At 34.9% G+C, this 17,967-nt stretch overlaps 1 protein-coding gene and 1 long non-coding RNA gene across 2 annotated transcripts in view; one reads left to right on the top strand and one right to left on the bottom strand.

The window, feature by feature from the left end:
• The window catches only part of LOC124360610 (transmembrane protein 39A-A-like), a 30,962-nt gene extending 25,068 nt beyond the window's left edge, over window positions 1–5,894 (bottom strand). Inside the window, 1 exon segment of the mRNA XM_046814364.1 lies at window positions 5,767–5,894. Coding sequence (XP_046670320.1) covers window positions 5,767–5,858 — 92 coding nt within the window. The 5' untranslated portion in view covers window positions 5,859–5,894.
• A 3,704-nt stretch (window positions 5,895–9,598) lies between these two features.
• On the top strand, window positions 9,599–16,484 carry LOC124360612. The gene is made up of 4 exons (XR_006922254.1): window positions 9,599–9,748; window positions 10,719–10,925; window positions 13,864–13,946; window positions 16,151–16,484. It is a non-coding gene; the product is annotated as an uncharacterized LOC124360612 (long non-coding RNA).
• Window positions 16,485–17,967: the final 1,483 nt, after the last annotated feature.

The following is a 17,967-nucleotide window of genomic DNA, read 5'->3' as shown; positions in this document are numbered from 1 at the left end:
GCTGATGTCAAGTTGTCGAGGGATAGGACAGTCAGAGAAAGAGAACTCCTAGTGGAGCTCAGGCAGGAGTTGAAGCACCGGCTGTCTCAAGGTGAGGTTGACCTTACTATAAAGTATGTGAATGGAGTGCCGAAGATTGTCAAGACAAAAAACATGCCTGCTTCAGTAGACATCAAAAGTTAGATGTCTACTACCAAAACGCCAATGGGCTACGTTCCAAAATGAATCAGTTTAGAACTGCTCACTCCTTGTGTGACTACGATGTTTATAATTATTGCAGAAACTAATCTATCCCATGAAATCTCTAATGCCGAACTGGGATTAAGTAACTATTCCATATACAGACAACACAGGACGGCGCTCACAAGTTTTAAAAAATTCTGGTGGTGGTGTGCTGATTGCAGTCAAGAAATGCTATACCTCATGGCTCATTCCATTGATGAACCAGCAGTTGAAACCATATTTGTTGCTCTGAGGTGTGCACATTCTTCAAATATACTTATAAATACTGTTTATATACCACCAGATGTTGCCCACCAGACTTATATAGAATTTTGTGACATTTTTTCACACCGTCATCTCGAACAATATGAATATTTCTTCTGTGTTTATTTCTGGAGATTTTAATTTGCCAAGGATCGACTGGGACCGCACAACCTCCGAACACTTACTCGCCCTTCCGCTCTCAAGATATTGGAGCTTACTTCTTTTCTCGACCTTGTGCAGATGAATACTATTCCTAATTACATAGGAAATTTCCTTGATCTAATTTTCACTAACATCCCTTGTCTTGTATCGCACACCGCAGAGAGTTTGGTAGCTGAAGATATAGCCCATCCTGCCCTGACAGCTGTGATTGATCTTCCTGAAATGTCTCGTCGCTCTTGCACTGCTACTTTCATCCCCAACTTCAGAAAGTGCAACATTGCTAATATTTCTTTGGCCATTGCTAATATCGATGTGCGTTTGGCGGGAGGGCCCTGGCCTTCAGTCGTTTTTGCGAGGAACTTAGAGAAATTATTTTGGACAACACCTGCATGAAAAAGGTTGGATTGTCCAAGTTTCCCATTTGGTTTTCTAAAGAACTGATAAATTTAATCATCTTAAAAAAGAAACTGCACAGGATCTACAAGACTTCATTGTCATTTGAGGACTACTGGAGGTTCTCTCATACCAGGGCCCAGTGCAAGTTGCTGGCCAAGGATTGTTTTAACAGATACGTTGGGCATATTGAGTATTCTATACCCTCCAATATAAAATCTTTTTTGGAGTCATGTGAAGCAAATGCAGAAATCGCAGTCTATCCCAACTCGTCTGACTTTTAATCACACAGTTACTGATGACCCTCATGTCATGTGCAATCTTTTTTCTGGCTTCTTCGCCTCAACTTTCAATCCAGGGATGACACAACTTTAGACTTTCATTTTGCTAGCAACTTCAATGTAAAATCGCTTCCATGTAAGTGAGGAAAGAGTACGGAAGGAGCTGGAGTCACTTGATGTCAACAAAGGTAATGGTCCTGATCTCATCCCACCTGTAGTTCTCAAGAAATGTAGCGTTCAGCTTTCAAAGCCTCTCACCAATTTACTTAACAGACTATTTATGGACGGCATCTTTCCCACAGCACTCAAGTCCAGTTATGTTGTGCCGATTCCTAAAACACCAAATGCTACTGATGTCACCAGCTTCAGGCCAGTCGTCATCCAGCCTGCTTTGGCTAAGGTTGTGGAAGGTTTAGTGCTGGAATTGATATCTAATGACATAAAGAGTATCATTGTCCCCCAACAACATGGGTTTTGCAAGGGTCGTTCCACCCAGACCAACCTTGTCATCTACACAGACTATATTCTTTCTGCGTTTAATCGAAGACATCAAGTGGACAGCATTTATTTAGACCTTTCCAAGGCATTTGACAAGATTAGTCACTCACTTCTGATTTCCAAGCTCGAAGGATATGGTTTCTGCGGACTCTCTCTAGAATGGTTCAAGAGCTATTTAAGTGGACGCTCGCTGAGGGGTCAAACTTGGAAACCATTTGTCTGAAGAATTTCCTCCCACCTCAGGTGTCCCCACAAGGGGTCCAAGCTTGGCCCTATTCTTTTCAACTTGTTTGTCAACGACATCATCATCAGCCACCTATCATCGGAATATCTCCTCTTCGCAGATGACCTCAAGATATTCAAAGAAATTTACTCTCGTGATGACTGTCTCAATCTTCAACGTGATCTGAACCTAATTGCTGAGTGGTGCGATGATAATAAGATGGTCATTAACTCAACCAAATGTCTTACAATCACCTTCTGTCGTCTGAAGAATCCTGTTGCTTTCAATTACACTGTATCCGGCGACATCAAGCGAGTGACCTCGATAAACGGACCTTGGAGTAAGTATTGACTACAAATTTTGTCACCCGATGCACACATTGATGCGGTATCCTTGAAGGCAAACAAAAATGCTAGGATTCATTTTTCGAATGTCTAGAGGGACGTTCGGTGACGAGACACTACTGCTCTTGTATAAGGCTTTAGTTCGGCCTAATCTGGAATATTGTACTCTTGTTTGGTCCCCTCATTACGCATCTCATATTCACAAACTACAGAGTATTCAAAACAAATTTTGCAGACTTCTAGGAGTCCGGAGAGGTGCAGCCTATCGGGAGGTCTCTGTCCCCGCACTTGAGCAGGAATTTCTTCTGCCTACGCTGGAGTGCAGAAGGAGAATGTTTGATTATTATTTTCCTGCACAAGCTTATCAACGGGGCGATCGATTCACCAGAGCTTCTGAGTAGGATATCCTTCTTGGTGCCTGCTGGAACCAGATCCAGGAATATGTTTTCAACCTGCCACCACTCAAACTAATTACAGCTATCATGGTCCTATTGCTCGACTTCATAGGCGTGGAAACAGCATTCCTTCCCGATGTTGATATGTTTTATGACAGCATCGCACACCCTTAAAAAGAGACTGCAACAGTAATGAGTGATAGAGTTTTTTCCCCTTAATATCAGTTGGAGATGATGTTTGTGATTTTTCACTATTGTAACATTATTTCACAAATCTTAATACTTATTTATTATTCCACTGCATAATCACTACTTTCTGTAATTTAATTAGTTGTTATTTATTTTGTTGATGTTATATTTAAGTTGCATGAAAATGTTGTGAAATTATTGTATATTGGCGGATGCCGTTGAAATAATAATAAATAAATAAATACAATTGACATGCAATATAATTAAAATATATAATATTACCAACAGACACAAGTAAAAAGAAACATAAAACACTAGTAAAATAACAGGGGTAAACAACTTGCAACAACAGACATCACTTATTCAATACTACTAATGGAAAACTAGTAGAGATGAAAGATCTCTTTAGCAACACCACACAATTGAAGAAGTCATATTCAAAATAAACAAGATATCCAAGCCTACGCAGTCTAGGAATAACACTAGGATGAAAAAGATCTTTGGATTGTATAACTGTAGATGCTCTGAACACAATAAGATGTAACAACTCAGGACAATCAACCTTGCCAATAATCACTTGCTGAAGGAACATCAGAACTAAGAGCTTTCTTTTACCCATCAGCAAATCCAATGTTAACATCCTCCCCCAACAACTCCATTGGAATGTTACAATAATTAAAACCTAGTTTGTAGCCCACAATGTTTACGATACAGTCCTAGATACTTTGGGATTCGCTGGATGTGTCCGAGCTGAAATAGAGACCAAATGACACTTCACATTTCAGGACAGCTCTAATGAGTACAACATAAACAATTCTTATAGCCTCCACACTAAGCCCCCTAATGGTCATGATGAAGACAAATCCTAACATTTTTTCAGCTCTTCCAATAATTCTCTCAATATAATTTCCTGGACCCAGGTCATGAGAAAAAAAAACTACAACTGATCATGGATTGACATCTTGCGACAAAGGACAGTGTTACCCAAACAATAATCAAATAAAAGGAGTGACTTAGGCTTGTGAAAATGTACTATGGCACACTTCTTAGCATTTAATTCAGAGAGCACCCGTTCTCTGCCACAATTAGGCTATTTTGAAGTCTATGACAATCAATAGCAGATGAAATTGAAAAGAAGATCTTGATGTCATATGCAAACATTAGCCACTATACATCAATCAAATCAGCCAGGTCACTGATGAAAGTGATAAATATAAATGGTTCTAAAATGAGATCCCTGAGGAACTCCAGACACAGCATAATGCTCACGGGTATTAGTAGTAGCAGGTATCTCACACACAATTTATTTTCTTCTTAAATTGTACTTTAAGAAGAAAACCACAGTATGAGATTACCACACAAGTACTCAGTTTGGTGAAGAGATGATTGTGGCTAACAACATCAAATGCCTTGAAAAAAAACCTACATAGATGCTGTTGTTTACCGTCTCTCTGCAAATGAAGAAATTATAAAGATCTCATATAGCGTAAGACAAGTAGCAAGCATTGTATCGTTCACTGGTAAATTCATGTTCCTTAGAGGTAAGAATATTTTTGAAAAAAACAAGTGATAAGAGTGAAGAACAAAGGATTAAAATACCTTCCAGGGACTGGTTGAATCACTTCTGGATGATAGTTCTGTTCATCAACGATATTTGAAGACTTACAAATCAGTATAACAAAACTAGATTTCAGCACCTCCAGGAACATACCTTCTTACAGAAATCTGCTGGAAAATTATTTTTAACTGGGAAGTAAGGAGGCCAAAACCCTCTTTTAGTACAGCTAGTGGAATCTAATCAGGTCCTGCACCTTTAAAGGTGTCAGGAGAGACAAGCTTCCACTACACATCATCAAAACTCAATACTCAATATACATATAGAGATATTAACATGCTTTTGGAAGTGAAGAGGTATTCTCATTGTCTCATCAGATGCACAGTTGAGTGCACTATGATGTTAAAAACACGATCTCTAAGCACAGTGAGGCAACCAAGAGTTCTACACGTAACTTAGCTATGGAGGGAAGGGTTTATTTAATGTAAATGTTGAGTTTAGCTCCAATTAACCTAGTTTTGCTATCTTTTTACTTAGATTACACTATATTTTGTAGTCTAGGTGTCTCTGATGTCAAGACAATGTAAAGAGTTCATTTTGAGCTTCTTAGTTGCCAACTTTTAGATCTCTTCAGATGAACATGGCTCCAGATTCCAAGAGTCAAGTCTGTGACAGCATCAGATACTACACTGAGAGAAAGGTGAACTAGAGCTAAACCCAACATTCGGCTACTTTGTCACCTACAAAATACACACACACAGAGCACACATTTAATCGCAATATAAATCAAATGCAATTGGGAGTGCCGATGGCTGAGTGGTCTAAGACGTCAGACTTTGGATCTGAGTTAGAGATAGTACAGTTTTAAATCCTATATGTGACCGAAGGAAGGTCAGATTAAAGAAGTATCAAGAAGCCTTTGGATGAAACAAATTAAATTATCAAGAGTCCTTAAATTCATCGATGTTTGAAGCAACCTAAACTATTTACTTAAAACAGTGTATAAAAAATATACTATAGAGATAAATTTAACAGCAGCCTAATATATACAAAATCTTAAATTAAATGGTAACGGTTGAAGTGTAATAGCCTAAATGTTATAATACGAGTAAATAAGTATTCAAAGTTATTATCAACAATTCGTCATTTGGTAAACTCATTATTAGAAAATGAAGATATTTGTCAGTGCCTACAATCCTTAGCCTTTCTCATACCTACACTAAAGTTTTAAAAAACTTACTTTGATTTGTTAATATCATCGTTAGTTGAGAATATTGGTTGAGGAGGCCGTCCAGATCCAGATCGGCTAAGGTTTCTTCGACCTCCAGGCATTTTGCTTTGACTGATTATATTTTGAAGAAATTAGATCTGTAAAATATATTTGATCAAATAAGTTATAAATGGATTGTATTGAATTCAAAAGATGATTTCAAAGCTTCATATTGTTAGCAGCCTATTATATCATGATCCCATTTCAACATAAACTATTAGCCAAAACTATTATGATTTTAGTTCGACACAATAAACACACTGGACCCACGTGGCAATAAAATGAATAACATTCATATCACCATTACTTTACCAAATTATTCTCTTCATGTACAAGTATTATACTTTAATTGTTAATATGACGTATTATATTTATTCCTTGTCTGCATTACATATCCCAGTCACATTTAATAATAAAACCGGGGGTACTTTGGGATTATACCGACCACACCAGTATGAAGAGAACACAAAAATAGAAATTTATAGAAACAAACATGATAGAACGAAAAAACAACTCTTCAATTACAAAATTACAAACTTACAAGCATTTCCAGGTATTGTGATCGGTATTGTTGTCGCTGTTATCTTATCTTTCTCGAGAATCCTGATTACGGCAGGCCGCGCGGCATCACGTGATTTGCACGGTACATCATTGCCTTTACATTACAATTCAATTTATATTTCTGATTAGCCCCTCTAGAATTTGATATTTTACTGATAGGTACTATCTCGAGGGATGTTTTTCTTTCGTCGACATCAGCGCGGGGCAGCACCGAAGGTGCTGCCGAAGCCCGCGCTGATGGCCGGAGGCACTCGCATTTTGGGTGGCGGAATGTGATCAAGAATAAAAAACAAGTTTTTGAGTGTTTTTTTAATAAAAAGTTTAGTTTGGTAAATGTTTGTTTTTGTTGAATTTTTGTGTTTGGAGAAATGTAGAGGTAAAACACGGAAGTACAACAAAGCGATGCACCAGCTGAACGGGCGGCGAGACTCTGCAATCACGTTATCTACTAGACGCTCGACTTTGACCTCTGTCTGAGGATGGGGAGGTGTTTGCGATAAGACAATTCCTGTTTTATATTGACGAAATATTGTTCTACGCTAATCTAGTAATCAGTAGAAACGAAATGTGAAATAACGATTCATGTCTGGGTGTGGTCGGTATAATCCCAAAGTACCATAAAAACCCAGCCAAAGTAATAAATATTTTGATTTAAAAATATATAATGCTTTTCCCATAGGCCCGTAACATTTATAGGATGGCCCTTAACACCTTAACTGCGACACGAGTCTTGTACTGACTTAAGAACAATGAGAAAAGTATCAGTGTGCATCCACCACAGTCAATGTGTTTAAACTATGATACATCTCTAGCTATATTGTATGTTATTAGTACTTTCACTGCGACACGAGTCATGTACTAACTTAAGAACAATGAGAAAAGTATCAGTGTGCATCCACCACGGTCAATGTGTAAAACTATGATACATCTCTAGCTATATTGTATATTGTTAACACCTTCCCTGCGATACGAGTCATGTACCGACTTTAAGACAATGAAGATAGTATCAGTGTGCATCCGCCACAGTCATTAACCGGCAATGTCATTTTTATAACAAGCTAAAACTGCGTAAGACTGTAAAATTTGCCAGTATTAAGAATGATAATCTGATTGACAAATAGCATCAATCATACTATATAAACCTAAAATAGTATAATCTGTACTGTCAGTACAGATACATATCAGTCCTATTTGATTCATCTACCGGCTGCAGTATAATAAGCAGCCACCACCACAATTAAATCATCAGTATTTGTGACTATCTAAACAACCGAAACTAAAATGTTGAACCAAATAACATTGGAATTATTTCAAATTATGGTCTAGTTAAACTATTTTTATACTCAAAAAAGTAATAATGTATGATGAATCAAAAGCTCTATGCTATATGTATTTATAAAATGTAACAGACAAACCAGTGTAACATTTGGTTACTTTTTACTACCTTGAAGGATAACCATATCTGACAACTTGTGACACAAATAACAACTATATGTGGTCATTACTCGATGTTTTGAATGAATTTGGAACAATATTGTTATTCAATACATTAAAAAAAAAAGAGCTTGCAATAAATTTTAATAATAAGTAACGTAAATAACTATAGTTAGATTGTTTTTGTATTTGATATTTTAGGTATTTCTAATCGATAATTTGGTGTCCGGATTCGATTGTGGTGGTCGGCACTCACTATACTGTAGCCAACCGATTGCCTGATACAGAATTGTTTGAAATTAGAAATTCACATACTCATCAACATAAAACATTGTATGTATCATATAACTATTGTGGTTATTGTTTACTTTGGCCACCTCACAACATTTGGTGTTACTTTTCAAAAGGAAAATGCTTTAAAATTGAATTAAAAAACCGATAACAATTAATTTGAATGAAATGTAAATTTTCAGTAGGCACATTGGGGGGGGGGGGGGGTGGGGGGGGGGGGGGGTGGGGGGGGGGGGGGGTGGGGGGGGGGGGGGGTGGGGGGGGGGGGGGGTGGGGGGGGGGGGGGGTGGATCATAAGAAAGCCACAATCTCTTTCTTATGAGAACTATGAGTGTCTACCAGCCACTCGTTGCTTATATTTTAAGCAAACAAAGCATTTAACTGTTTCAAATTCAGCACTGCCAGGATAACCACAGTCACTTTATTTACCATTCTGGTTTAAATGGTTGAATTACTCCACTTATAACCCTTATCGGGTATTTACAACGTAAAGGCTGAAAATGGCTCATTATTATCTTGCATACCTTTGGTTTCGAAGCTAGAACGGGGTCATTAGTCCTAAAGTCATTACTACTTTGCATAATATCATTAGAACTTTCACAGCACACACCTTCACTTATGGACTTTGTGATGCTCTTAGTTTTCTTACTAAAATAATTTTTAATATTTAGCCTCTTCATAATTTGTAAAAAAACTGAAAACACGTCATTATCGAACTGAAGAAAAAGAAATAACTCACAATAGCAATTAGCGAAGAGTAACAATGTAGGTTAGATGTCACTTCACTTGGTGCCAATGTCAAATACCCGTGCAAGTGTTTGCCATTCACCATAGAGTAATGTGATTTTGGCTGAAACAAAACTAATGTCAAAGAAATATTTCACTAAAACTACAACCGGTAACAACAGTTTCTGACTTTTTGATTAGTAATTTAATTGAATGTAATCAAAATAAATCAAAAATTTAACATAGCAATTGTTTTTATTGACCACCAATAGTTATACGTATATAGCTTTCACATTTACACAAAATGGAAAAGCCTTCTCAAACATATCTTCATCATTCTGAAAGACTGCAATGGATACTTCTTAAATATTGAAGAAAATATATAAACATTTAAAGTTTAAAGAGTTTTTTACATTTTAAAACTATTTGGTTGGGATATCATAATGAAGTGATATTAATTTATGCAACTTGGAGTCTATGTTACATTGACTTCCACTTCGACCTTGGAATTACAGCAATACTATCACGAACTTCATCCATGACATGAAACAAGTGACGTGTCTGTCTATATTCTTATTTTGTATTATTTACTAATTTATTAACTCAATAAATAATGTTATATAATAATGAATATTAGTTTGTTTTGAAATGTAGCATCATTTCTAGGTATAACATGTCTAACTTTGTAGTTTTTAAATAGAGCTCTGTTAATGACCTTATTTGTGAGAATACTACCAAATGTTTTATATGAAACTGATAATTTATTTATTTCCATTGCTTTAGCTAGCGGCTGTAGTAAAATAATCTGCATTTTACAGATTTAAACGAGTGCACAAATGAAAATGCATGTGTTGAAGAGGAAGTATGCATCAATTACCCAAGGCAGCTACCACTGTATGCCAACACCTTGTGTCAACTCATACTGGGATCAGATATCCAGGTTAAAGAACAAATATTCAAGTAATTAATTTTACTAATAAAAATGATAAATGGAGCAAAATATACAAGAATATAGAGAATGTTATATAGTAGTATAACATTGGCAATTTTTGTTAAAGAACAGTAGGGTGGCAGAAAAAATTAGGAACAACTTATAATATACTGTGGAATTTTAATGCTTTCCAGCATACTTGTGAATGATTGTTCACATTCATCACACAAAGTCATTGCCTGTCAGCTGACCTTATTGGCGAACATCTGTTTTAGTCACCTTACTTAAACATATTGTTGAATATATTACATTATTGTGCATATTCTCATTCAATTACTTTACTTTATGATAAAACTGCTTCATAAAAATTATTTCTTACCTTTTCATACTTAAACTTTTAAAGATGATTAAAAAATATATTTTACTCTTTCATCTTTCTGTACTTACTTATCCACTATGAGGGTAACCCCTAAGAATTCTTCTTACAGACATTTTTCCATTTATCAGTTTTTGAAAATCGGTTGAAAGAGACTTAAATATTTCTTTAGTAGAATAAAACAGTTTCAATAGAACAAATTATAAGATATGTTTAACAGGTTGCTGTAGCACAATAGGTCTTTCAATTAAAATAGCTACATCACATTCTACTTGACCTGTCTAAAGTCTCATATACTGATACACTGTAAAGTGAGATAACTACAAGTATCTCTGTCAGGAGTAACTTTTTGTTTGAACATAGTTTCAATTTTAATTTAGGTAGGCATACATTTGTATCTTTATAATATGATAGTTAGGTCGACCTTTTTATATTTAACACTTTCAGTCCTAGGCAACTATGTTACTCTACAGTAAGTTGTAAATTAAAATAATCATAAAATGTCACTTGGGGCTGAGAGGTAGGTAGTATTAAGAGTGTTAAATATTACAAAAATATAAACAGCCACGTTTAAATTTACTCAATAGCTGAATGACTTTGCAGGTCATGTATCAAGATGTGCGCACGAGTGGCCAGAAGGGTGTTCTGGAAACACAAACTATAGCCGAGGATAGTGAAACATGAGGCTGTAATGCTGAACAGCAGCTCACTTAGACCCATACGAGGATACTGGTGAAACTTGCAGCCCCTTGGACTACACCTTGAGCCACTCACTCGTAACAGTGTATGATATCACCAGTAACAAATTAGGTACAAATGACTTACAATATTTTCTAATTAGCCTTTGTTGGGTGTAAGTGACAAGATGCTAGATTAACCCTAAAGGCCGTTTTCACACCGCGGTCACACTATGTCACGTTACGCAACGTGACAGATTTTTCAAAAGATCTGTTTCCATAGTTTTAAATGGTGTAATTCACACCGACCTCGCAGAACCTCACAGACACCACAGACGTCGACAGACGTAATCTGCGGAATCGCTCCGAGAGCGATCTTTTCAAAACATCTGTCGACGTCTGTGGCCTCGCGCATGCGCAGACCTGTCGCGCAGTTTTGTGCTGTAACTCTTTACAAGAAGCTGGATTGCTATTTTTGTTATTTATTATGGAAAAGTTAATTGAAGCCGTCAGAGAACCGCGTCCACTGCTGTGGAATACAGATTTGGAGCACCATAACGAGGAATAGGTTTCCATGCTTTGTCATAAGCTTCTAAAATTAAATTACCTCAGGTGTCAGTACTGGAGAAAATGATCCTTTTGAGCAAAGATAATTGTGAAGGACGGCTGTTGCTTTGACTATCTTGTTTACTAAGTGCAGCTTACAGTGGGTCTGAAGTAGATACGCCATCTTTGTGCAAGAATGCCAAAAGCATTTTAAACTACTCTTCTACATCTACAAATTCTATAGTTGAAAATTCTTCTTTCATCGTTAAGATTAGTATTACTTACCACTTTAACGCATGGTAATCTTTCTCTGCTGGAAATGCATCTCCTGTACTTGGTATCTTTTTTTACTAATATCGTTACATACGAGTATCGATGTTAAGATCTCTTAAAGAATCAGGTTTAGATAGCCGAAAGTGTGTTGTGAATCTGTCATCATCTAGCTCCAAAGCCTTCATCAGATGATGATACTCGCCGCACTGTCTTTGGTTGATAAGGTGCATCCATGTGCGTTCGGTTTGTAACAGAATTAAAAATCAGCATGAGTCGTTCCTCTTCTCTATTCGAACTACTATCGCCGTCATCCAATCAAGACTCATTTTTTAGTAAACGCGCTATCGCTCTACGAAAAACCACTTGCCATGTTACCTGCTTCAACTAAACCGACTGACAGAGCAGAAACTATGTCCCAGTATCTGACAGACGTCGTCGGTGGCGGTGTGAACTGTACTTCTGTCACGTGACATCTGTCAACTTTAAGTAACGTGACATAGTGTGACCGCGGTGTGAAACGGCCCTTTAGAGTGCTGGATATAAATTTCTATATTTCCCCTTAGTGTGCAATTAACTTCTAAAAAAACTAATGTTAACTAAGTTCTTTTTCTGTTTTTAATGGAGAGGCTGATCCCCTTTTAAGTTTTATCCCGCCCGTCCTCACGGGTAACTGGCCTTTGTGTGAGGATCTCATCAAACAGAATAAATGGGAGACGATACAGAACAAGGTTGTTAGTACTGATGAAAAGTGAACAGGCACAATCAGGATTTTGAAACCCACTATTTCTAATTCAGACCGAAATCCAAAGTCTTAGACCACTTGGTCATCGGCACTTCAATTAGTTACAATACATGAAATAGAAATTTAATTGTTTTTGGAAAAGCCAAATGTAGTAATCCATAAAAAGATAAGCTACGCTGGTCACATTTTTTTTAAATTACCTCTTTACTTTAAAACACAAAAATGTAAGAAGGATCTTAAACTGTTTTTAATTAAGAATCCATTTTACTCTTTTGATGAATATTTTTCTTTGAATTGTATTTAGAGATTTATGAGTTTTGTGTTTGTTTTAATATAAGGCCTAAATTGTTTATACCTAGTTTAATGTAGGTAGCCTAATTGACACAATTCATGTACTAGAATATTTCTGTACTAAAATATTGAATAAAGAGATATTGATTGATAGGAAATACTGGCTTTGTATTTTTGCTTTCTTTGTTAATAATATAGCAGTTTTGAATATATTATTAGATAATTTTAATGTTAATTTTTGTTTTGTTTTTAAAATGTGTTTTTAAATGTTCATTGGTTTATATTTTTGAAATCTGATAATATTCTTTTAACTTTACTTATCTGTAATTGACTACCAAAGTGTGACTAGGCGCCCTCTTCAGAGTTATTTTAATATATTGATACTCAAAAGAAACTTATTTACATATTTTTACATATGACACAGCCAACATGACACTAGATACTTATACCCTCTAAATTATTATGAGCCACTTCATATTGAAGGTATATAAGAATTTTGTTGTAAAGTTAGAATATTATGAGGTGTACAAGTCTGGTTCCATGAGAAAAAAACATGCAGCCATCAATAAGTGGTTAAAATCTAGGGTAGTAATTTCTTAAAAGATGGAATCCATAAAGCGCATTATTATATTAAATGCCTCAATTCAATGATTTCAAAATAACAGTTAAGAATTTCACCTTCAAATTTGTCACAAATGTTGTTTCCTTCCACTTATTGGTGGTTTTCTACAAAAAAAATGTACTTTTGTACATCTCATATACGTATCATTTTATTTAATGCATATAATAATCTAACTAAACTGGACAATAAATACTAATATAAACTTAAATTTTCAATAATTGTTCAGTATCTAAGAAACAGTGAAATATTGTTTCGTTTTAACCCATGGAGCAGTTAACTGTTTTTAAAACGGTTTCAGATTCTATTTTCATGAATTCCTCTACATTCTCAATGACATTATTAAAACTTCCATGATGTGATTATCAAAATAACCAGAAACAACCACAAACATTCTGCCAAGTCAGTCCCTGATGTGTTCACCACAGCCTCTCCCATGGATATCTTCCAGAATAATGATATAAATTTGTTATTTTGTTCCAGTTTGGAAGTGACGCATGTATATTTGGTTTAACAGCATTTCTTGTAGATCACTACCATTAATATTTGATACACCCTTGTATTTGTAATTTGTTTTAATATTTTGTTAATATGTTACAGATGTCCCATTACGAATAAGAATAGAAAACGGTGAAGGCATTTTATATGCTCTAAAAGTATTTTCCTATAAATGGTATTACCAGGTAATATAACTTTATTAGAAAACAATTTAATATGTATAATTTAAGTAGATATAAGCTAAATAACAGTTATTCAGTTTGATTTATATATTTAAATATATACTGAAAAATTATATATTTTGATCCTGAAACGAGTCAAATTATAAACAATGAGTAGGAAAAATTATATGACATTTGGCCATTTTACAGAATTTTGTTTAACATGGAAACTAAGACTCATTTTTACTTGGAACAGCAGCAAGCAGTCCTCTATAAACCTACATAGATTCTAATCAAACGCTCTCACTATGCGGTATGACTTATAGCAATGACTAAGCATGGCCAAATTAAATTCTCAGACTATGCTACCATTCGACTCATGTGCCTGCTACATCACATGATGAGGCAGCAGAGGTTCTCAGCTCCACATTTTTTTTACTGATGTGTACTAATTAATAGTTATTATAATAAATTACTTAACTTTTATTTATGAAGGTTAGTGCACTAGGGTCTACTAAAATGTTATGAAGCTGACATGACTAAAAAGCTGTACATAGAAATTTTATTCAATTTAGAAATATTTTGTTTGTGTGTATAAAACACTAATAAAAAACTGTAGTATAGAGGAATTTTGTAATTCATCCAGATGGACCAGTCCTGATTGTAAAACAGAACAAATTGAAATTAACAAAACAATACTATACTAACTTTTTTTTTTTTTTTTTTTTTTATCTACGACTTATTCATCATAAACACTGTCTACACTCAGGAGTTACAAAAGGGAACTGAAGAACTGAAAATACAAGAGAAATTATGAGACAAGATTATTAATTTTGATTGATTTGAATGTTACTTTAAAATGAATGCAATACAGAAATACAAATTGGTACACCAATATAGTAAATAAAGTGGAATTATACTGCATGATAATAACAATTGGGGCCATAATACATGACACCTCATAGTAGAAAAATTTTGTTCTCTTGGTTGGCTGCACAAGTATCTTGTCTGCTTTTGTTCTCCGGCTACCGCAGGCAGCTGTACTGTTACTCTTAAAGCTTTATTGGTACCTGTTATACTGGAAACACATCTCTTTATATACCGTAAATCTGAAAATGTTGTGCTTAACCTAAAAAACAGTTGGTGAGTTGCAAATATTGAAACCCCCTTGATTACAATAAGGCAAAATGAAGAATTGATCTTTCACATTAGATTTCATGCTACAGCACTGCTATACATCCAAGTGCTGTGATTTCTACTACTCAACAACATGCTTAAAAGTACCACAGGGCTCACATATAGTTTGAAGTGGTCAATATTAAGATTTTTACTATCACCACTGTAAAAAACCGGACTTGGAGCATAATTTACAATGCACTTTGATAGAACTATTGCTGATGCGTCCGTATCTCCTTTGTGTATCACACTACAAGCAACACAGTCAGGGAATTTAGTATGGCCTTTACAGATTTACTGTATTTTTCAATGTAAAATATTATATTTTTAAACACATGTTTTGTTACATTAAAATTATAAATTACTAGCAGTTATCTGCGGCTTTGCAAGCAATTTTCATGTTGAAAATCGGTTGTCTTCTATTTAGGCATGTTAGGCATATTAAGTATCTAGATTTTTATTCTTTTTAAATTGCATTGTAAACACTCCAGAGATAAGTGATAGTCACTGGAAGATTTTCCAATCTCCTAAGCACAGTGTTTTGGGCACTGAAATCAAGAAAATGAAATAGTTTTTATAAGTACCATGAAATAACACAAATTTCTCTCCAATTCCATTATATTTTTTATTGAATAGCTCCAGCGATTTCAATATTAATTGAATAATTAGAGACTAGTGTGGATGAATCTTAGTTGAAGTCCTTAGCTTTTCAGTTACCGCACTTGGCTATGTAATAAACAATAGGGCTCTATGTAGTTTAGAAACGGAAGAAGGCATATTTTAGGTACTTACTAGGAAGTGTTCATGGTTAACAGTTTCAGATGTTAAGCGAAATGTTGAAGGATTTTCGAAATAGGAATAGGTCTGTTATGTTAACCAGAGATCCTATGAATGTCTGTGTAAAATTTCAGTACAATCGCTCTAGTAGTTGTTTGTGATTGAGTAACACACACACACACCATTAGATTTTTATACAACAGTATAAATATTGAGTTTTAATATTAAATTCTTAGCTTGGATTCATTGATTTGTAATCTGTTTTGTTGTTACAGGGTAATGATAAAAGCTTCCTCATTCAGCAGGAACTACAAGACAGAACTGTACACAACTTACTATGTCATATTACTGTATATAGATTAGATTATTTTCTACCATTTCAATTTTTATACTGTAATGAATTATTTTATATAAAATGAATGTACTTGTTGTAAAAAGTAATGTACAGTTAAAAGTTTTTGAAAATAAGATGATCACATGAGTGTAATCTTGAAGCCACCAGTGTTAAATGAGCCTTCCACTTAAAGGTACTGCCCACGTCAGAGATTAACTGAGAGGACTTTTGAGTCCTAACTTAAAGAATATAAATAAATAATAATAATAAATAAAGATATATTTAATTTCATCATGACCCCCTAGAACCTTACCGACAACATCACAGGAACATCTATATTTGCAGGTGCATAAATCTGGTTTGTTTTTCTTGGAAAACTTTATAAGTTGATTTTCTCTCTGTTCAGAGCTTGGCTGTTTGATAAAAACCAACTCTGCTTCCTCCAATATAGTCTGCAACGAGTTATTGACCTCATGGACATTTTTATTGAGACAGTTAATGTAGTGTCATCAGCAGAGGACCACCGATGAACCTGTAAAAGCCTATAGGAGATCATTTACTTAGGTCAGGAATTAGTGGGGTCAATATTGATCCCTGGGGCAGCAGCACGAGATTGTTGATTAATAAAGTAATACCAGCACTATTTACATAAGATAACCGCTCTTTTCTCCCGAAAAGATAAGAATTCAGCTAATCTTTAAATAGCTTTACCATGCATCCCATAATGTTTTAATTTCTTTAGAGTATGATTAACACAATCAAATGCTTTAGAAAGATCGCACATCACAGATATGTTCATTTCTATCAATTGATTGTAAAACTGTTTCAATAAATAAAAACACTGCATCTATTGTTGAATATTGAGAATGGAATCCGAATTGAAAGTCTGTGAGAATTTTAAATGTACTTAAGAAAGTAACTAAACAAACTAAAACGATTTGTTCAAAAACTTGATCATACAGACAAATTCGATATTGGAAGGTAGTTTGATATAGCCATCTTGCAGTTTTTCTTTGTACAACGGTTTTGACTATAGTGTACTTCAAATTTTGTAGAAAAGTGACAATTTCGAAAGAAACATGTATGATATCAGCCAGGAGCTTGGAAACAAAATTTACAGTAGCTTTTATAATGGCTATTGGTATGCCATTCAATCCTGAGGAGTTTGTATTTTTGAGTGACATAACTATCTTTGCCACTTCATCCAAAATCCGTACGATATAAAAACATCAAAGTGGGTCTAGCATTACGTGTTCGAGATAAAAATCAGTTATATCAGCTTGATTTGGACTAATATTTTTAGCTATACTAATTTTGAAAAAGGTATTTAACTGTTCAGCAACTTTTAATGACTGTAATTTCTTTTCAGTTTACAAGTAACTACATGTTTCATTAGTGAGGATTTTTATTTTGCCAGTTTCCCTACTCACGACCTCCTACAAAGTCTTTGACTTGTTCATCACAGATAAACCTGTCATTCGTCATGTGTTTAGCATGTTTAATTACTTTTTGTAATATCTTAGACTAAATCTCATAGTGTGCTGCAAGGCAATTGAAGATGTGCTAAGCCTCAAACAGGAATTTCTTCTTCTTCTTACAGAAGTCTTTATGCCAAGTCATCCAAGAGGGAATACTTGATTCTATCATTTTGTTTGATAGGCGTTTTACACTATTTGATAGGTCATAAAATACAGTGAAAGGGATTGATACGACCAGGATTCCAAAATTGGTTTGTTTATTATAGGTAGACCGTTTACA

This window comes from Homalodisca vitripennis, chromosome 4, assembly GCF_021130785.1.
Source record: "Homalodisca vitripennis isolate AUS2020 chromosome 4, UT_GWSS_2.1, whole genome shotgun sequence".
Taxonomy (NCBI): Eukaryota; Metazoa; Arthropoda; class Insecta; order Hemiptera; family Cicadellidae; genus Homalodisca; species Homalodisca vitripennis.
Note: the sequence above shows the minus strand (reverse complement) of the source record. Positions and strands in the feature narration are given on the sequence as shown.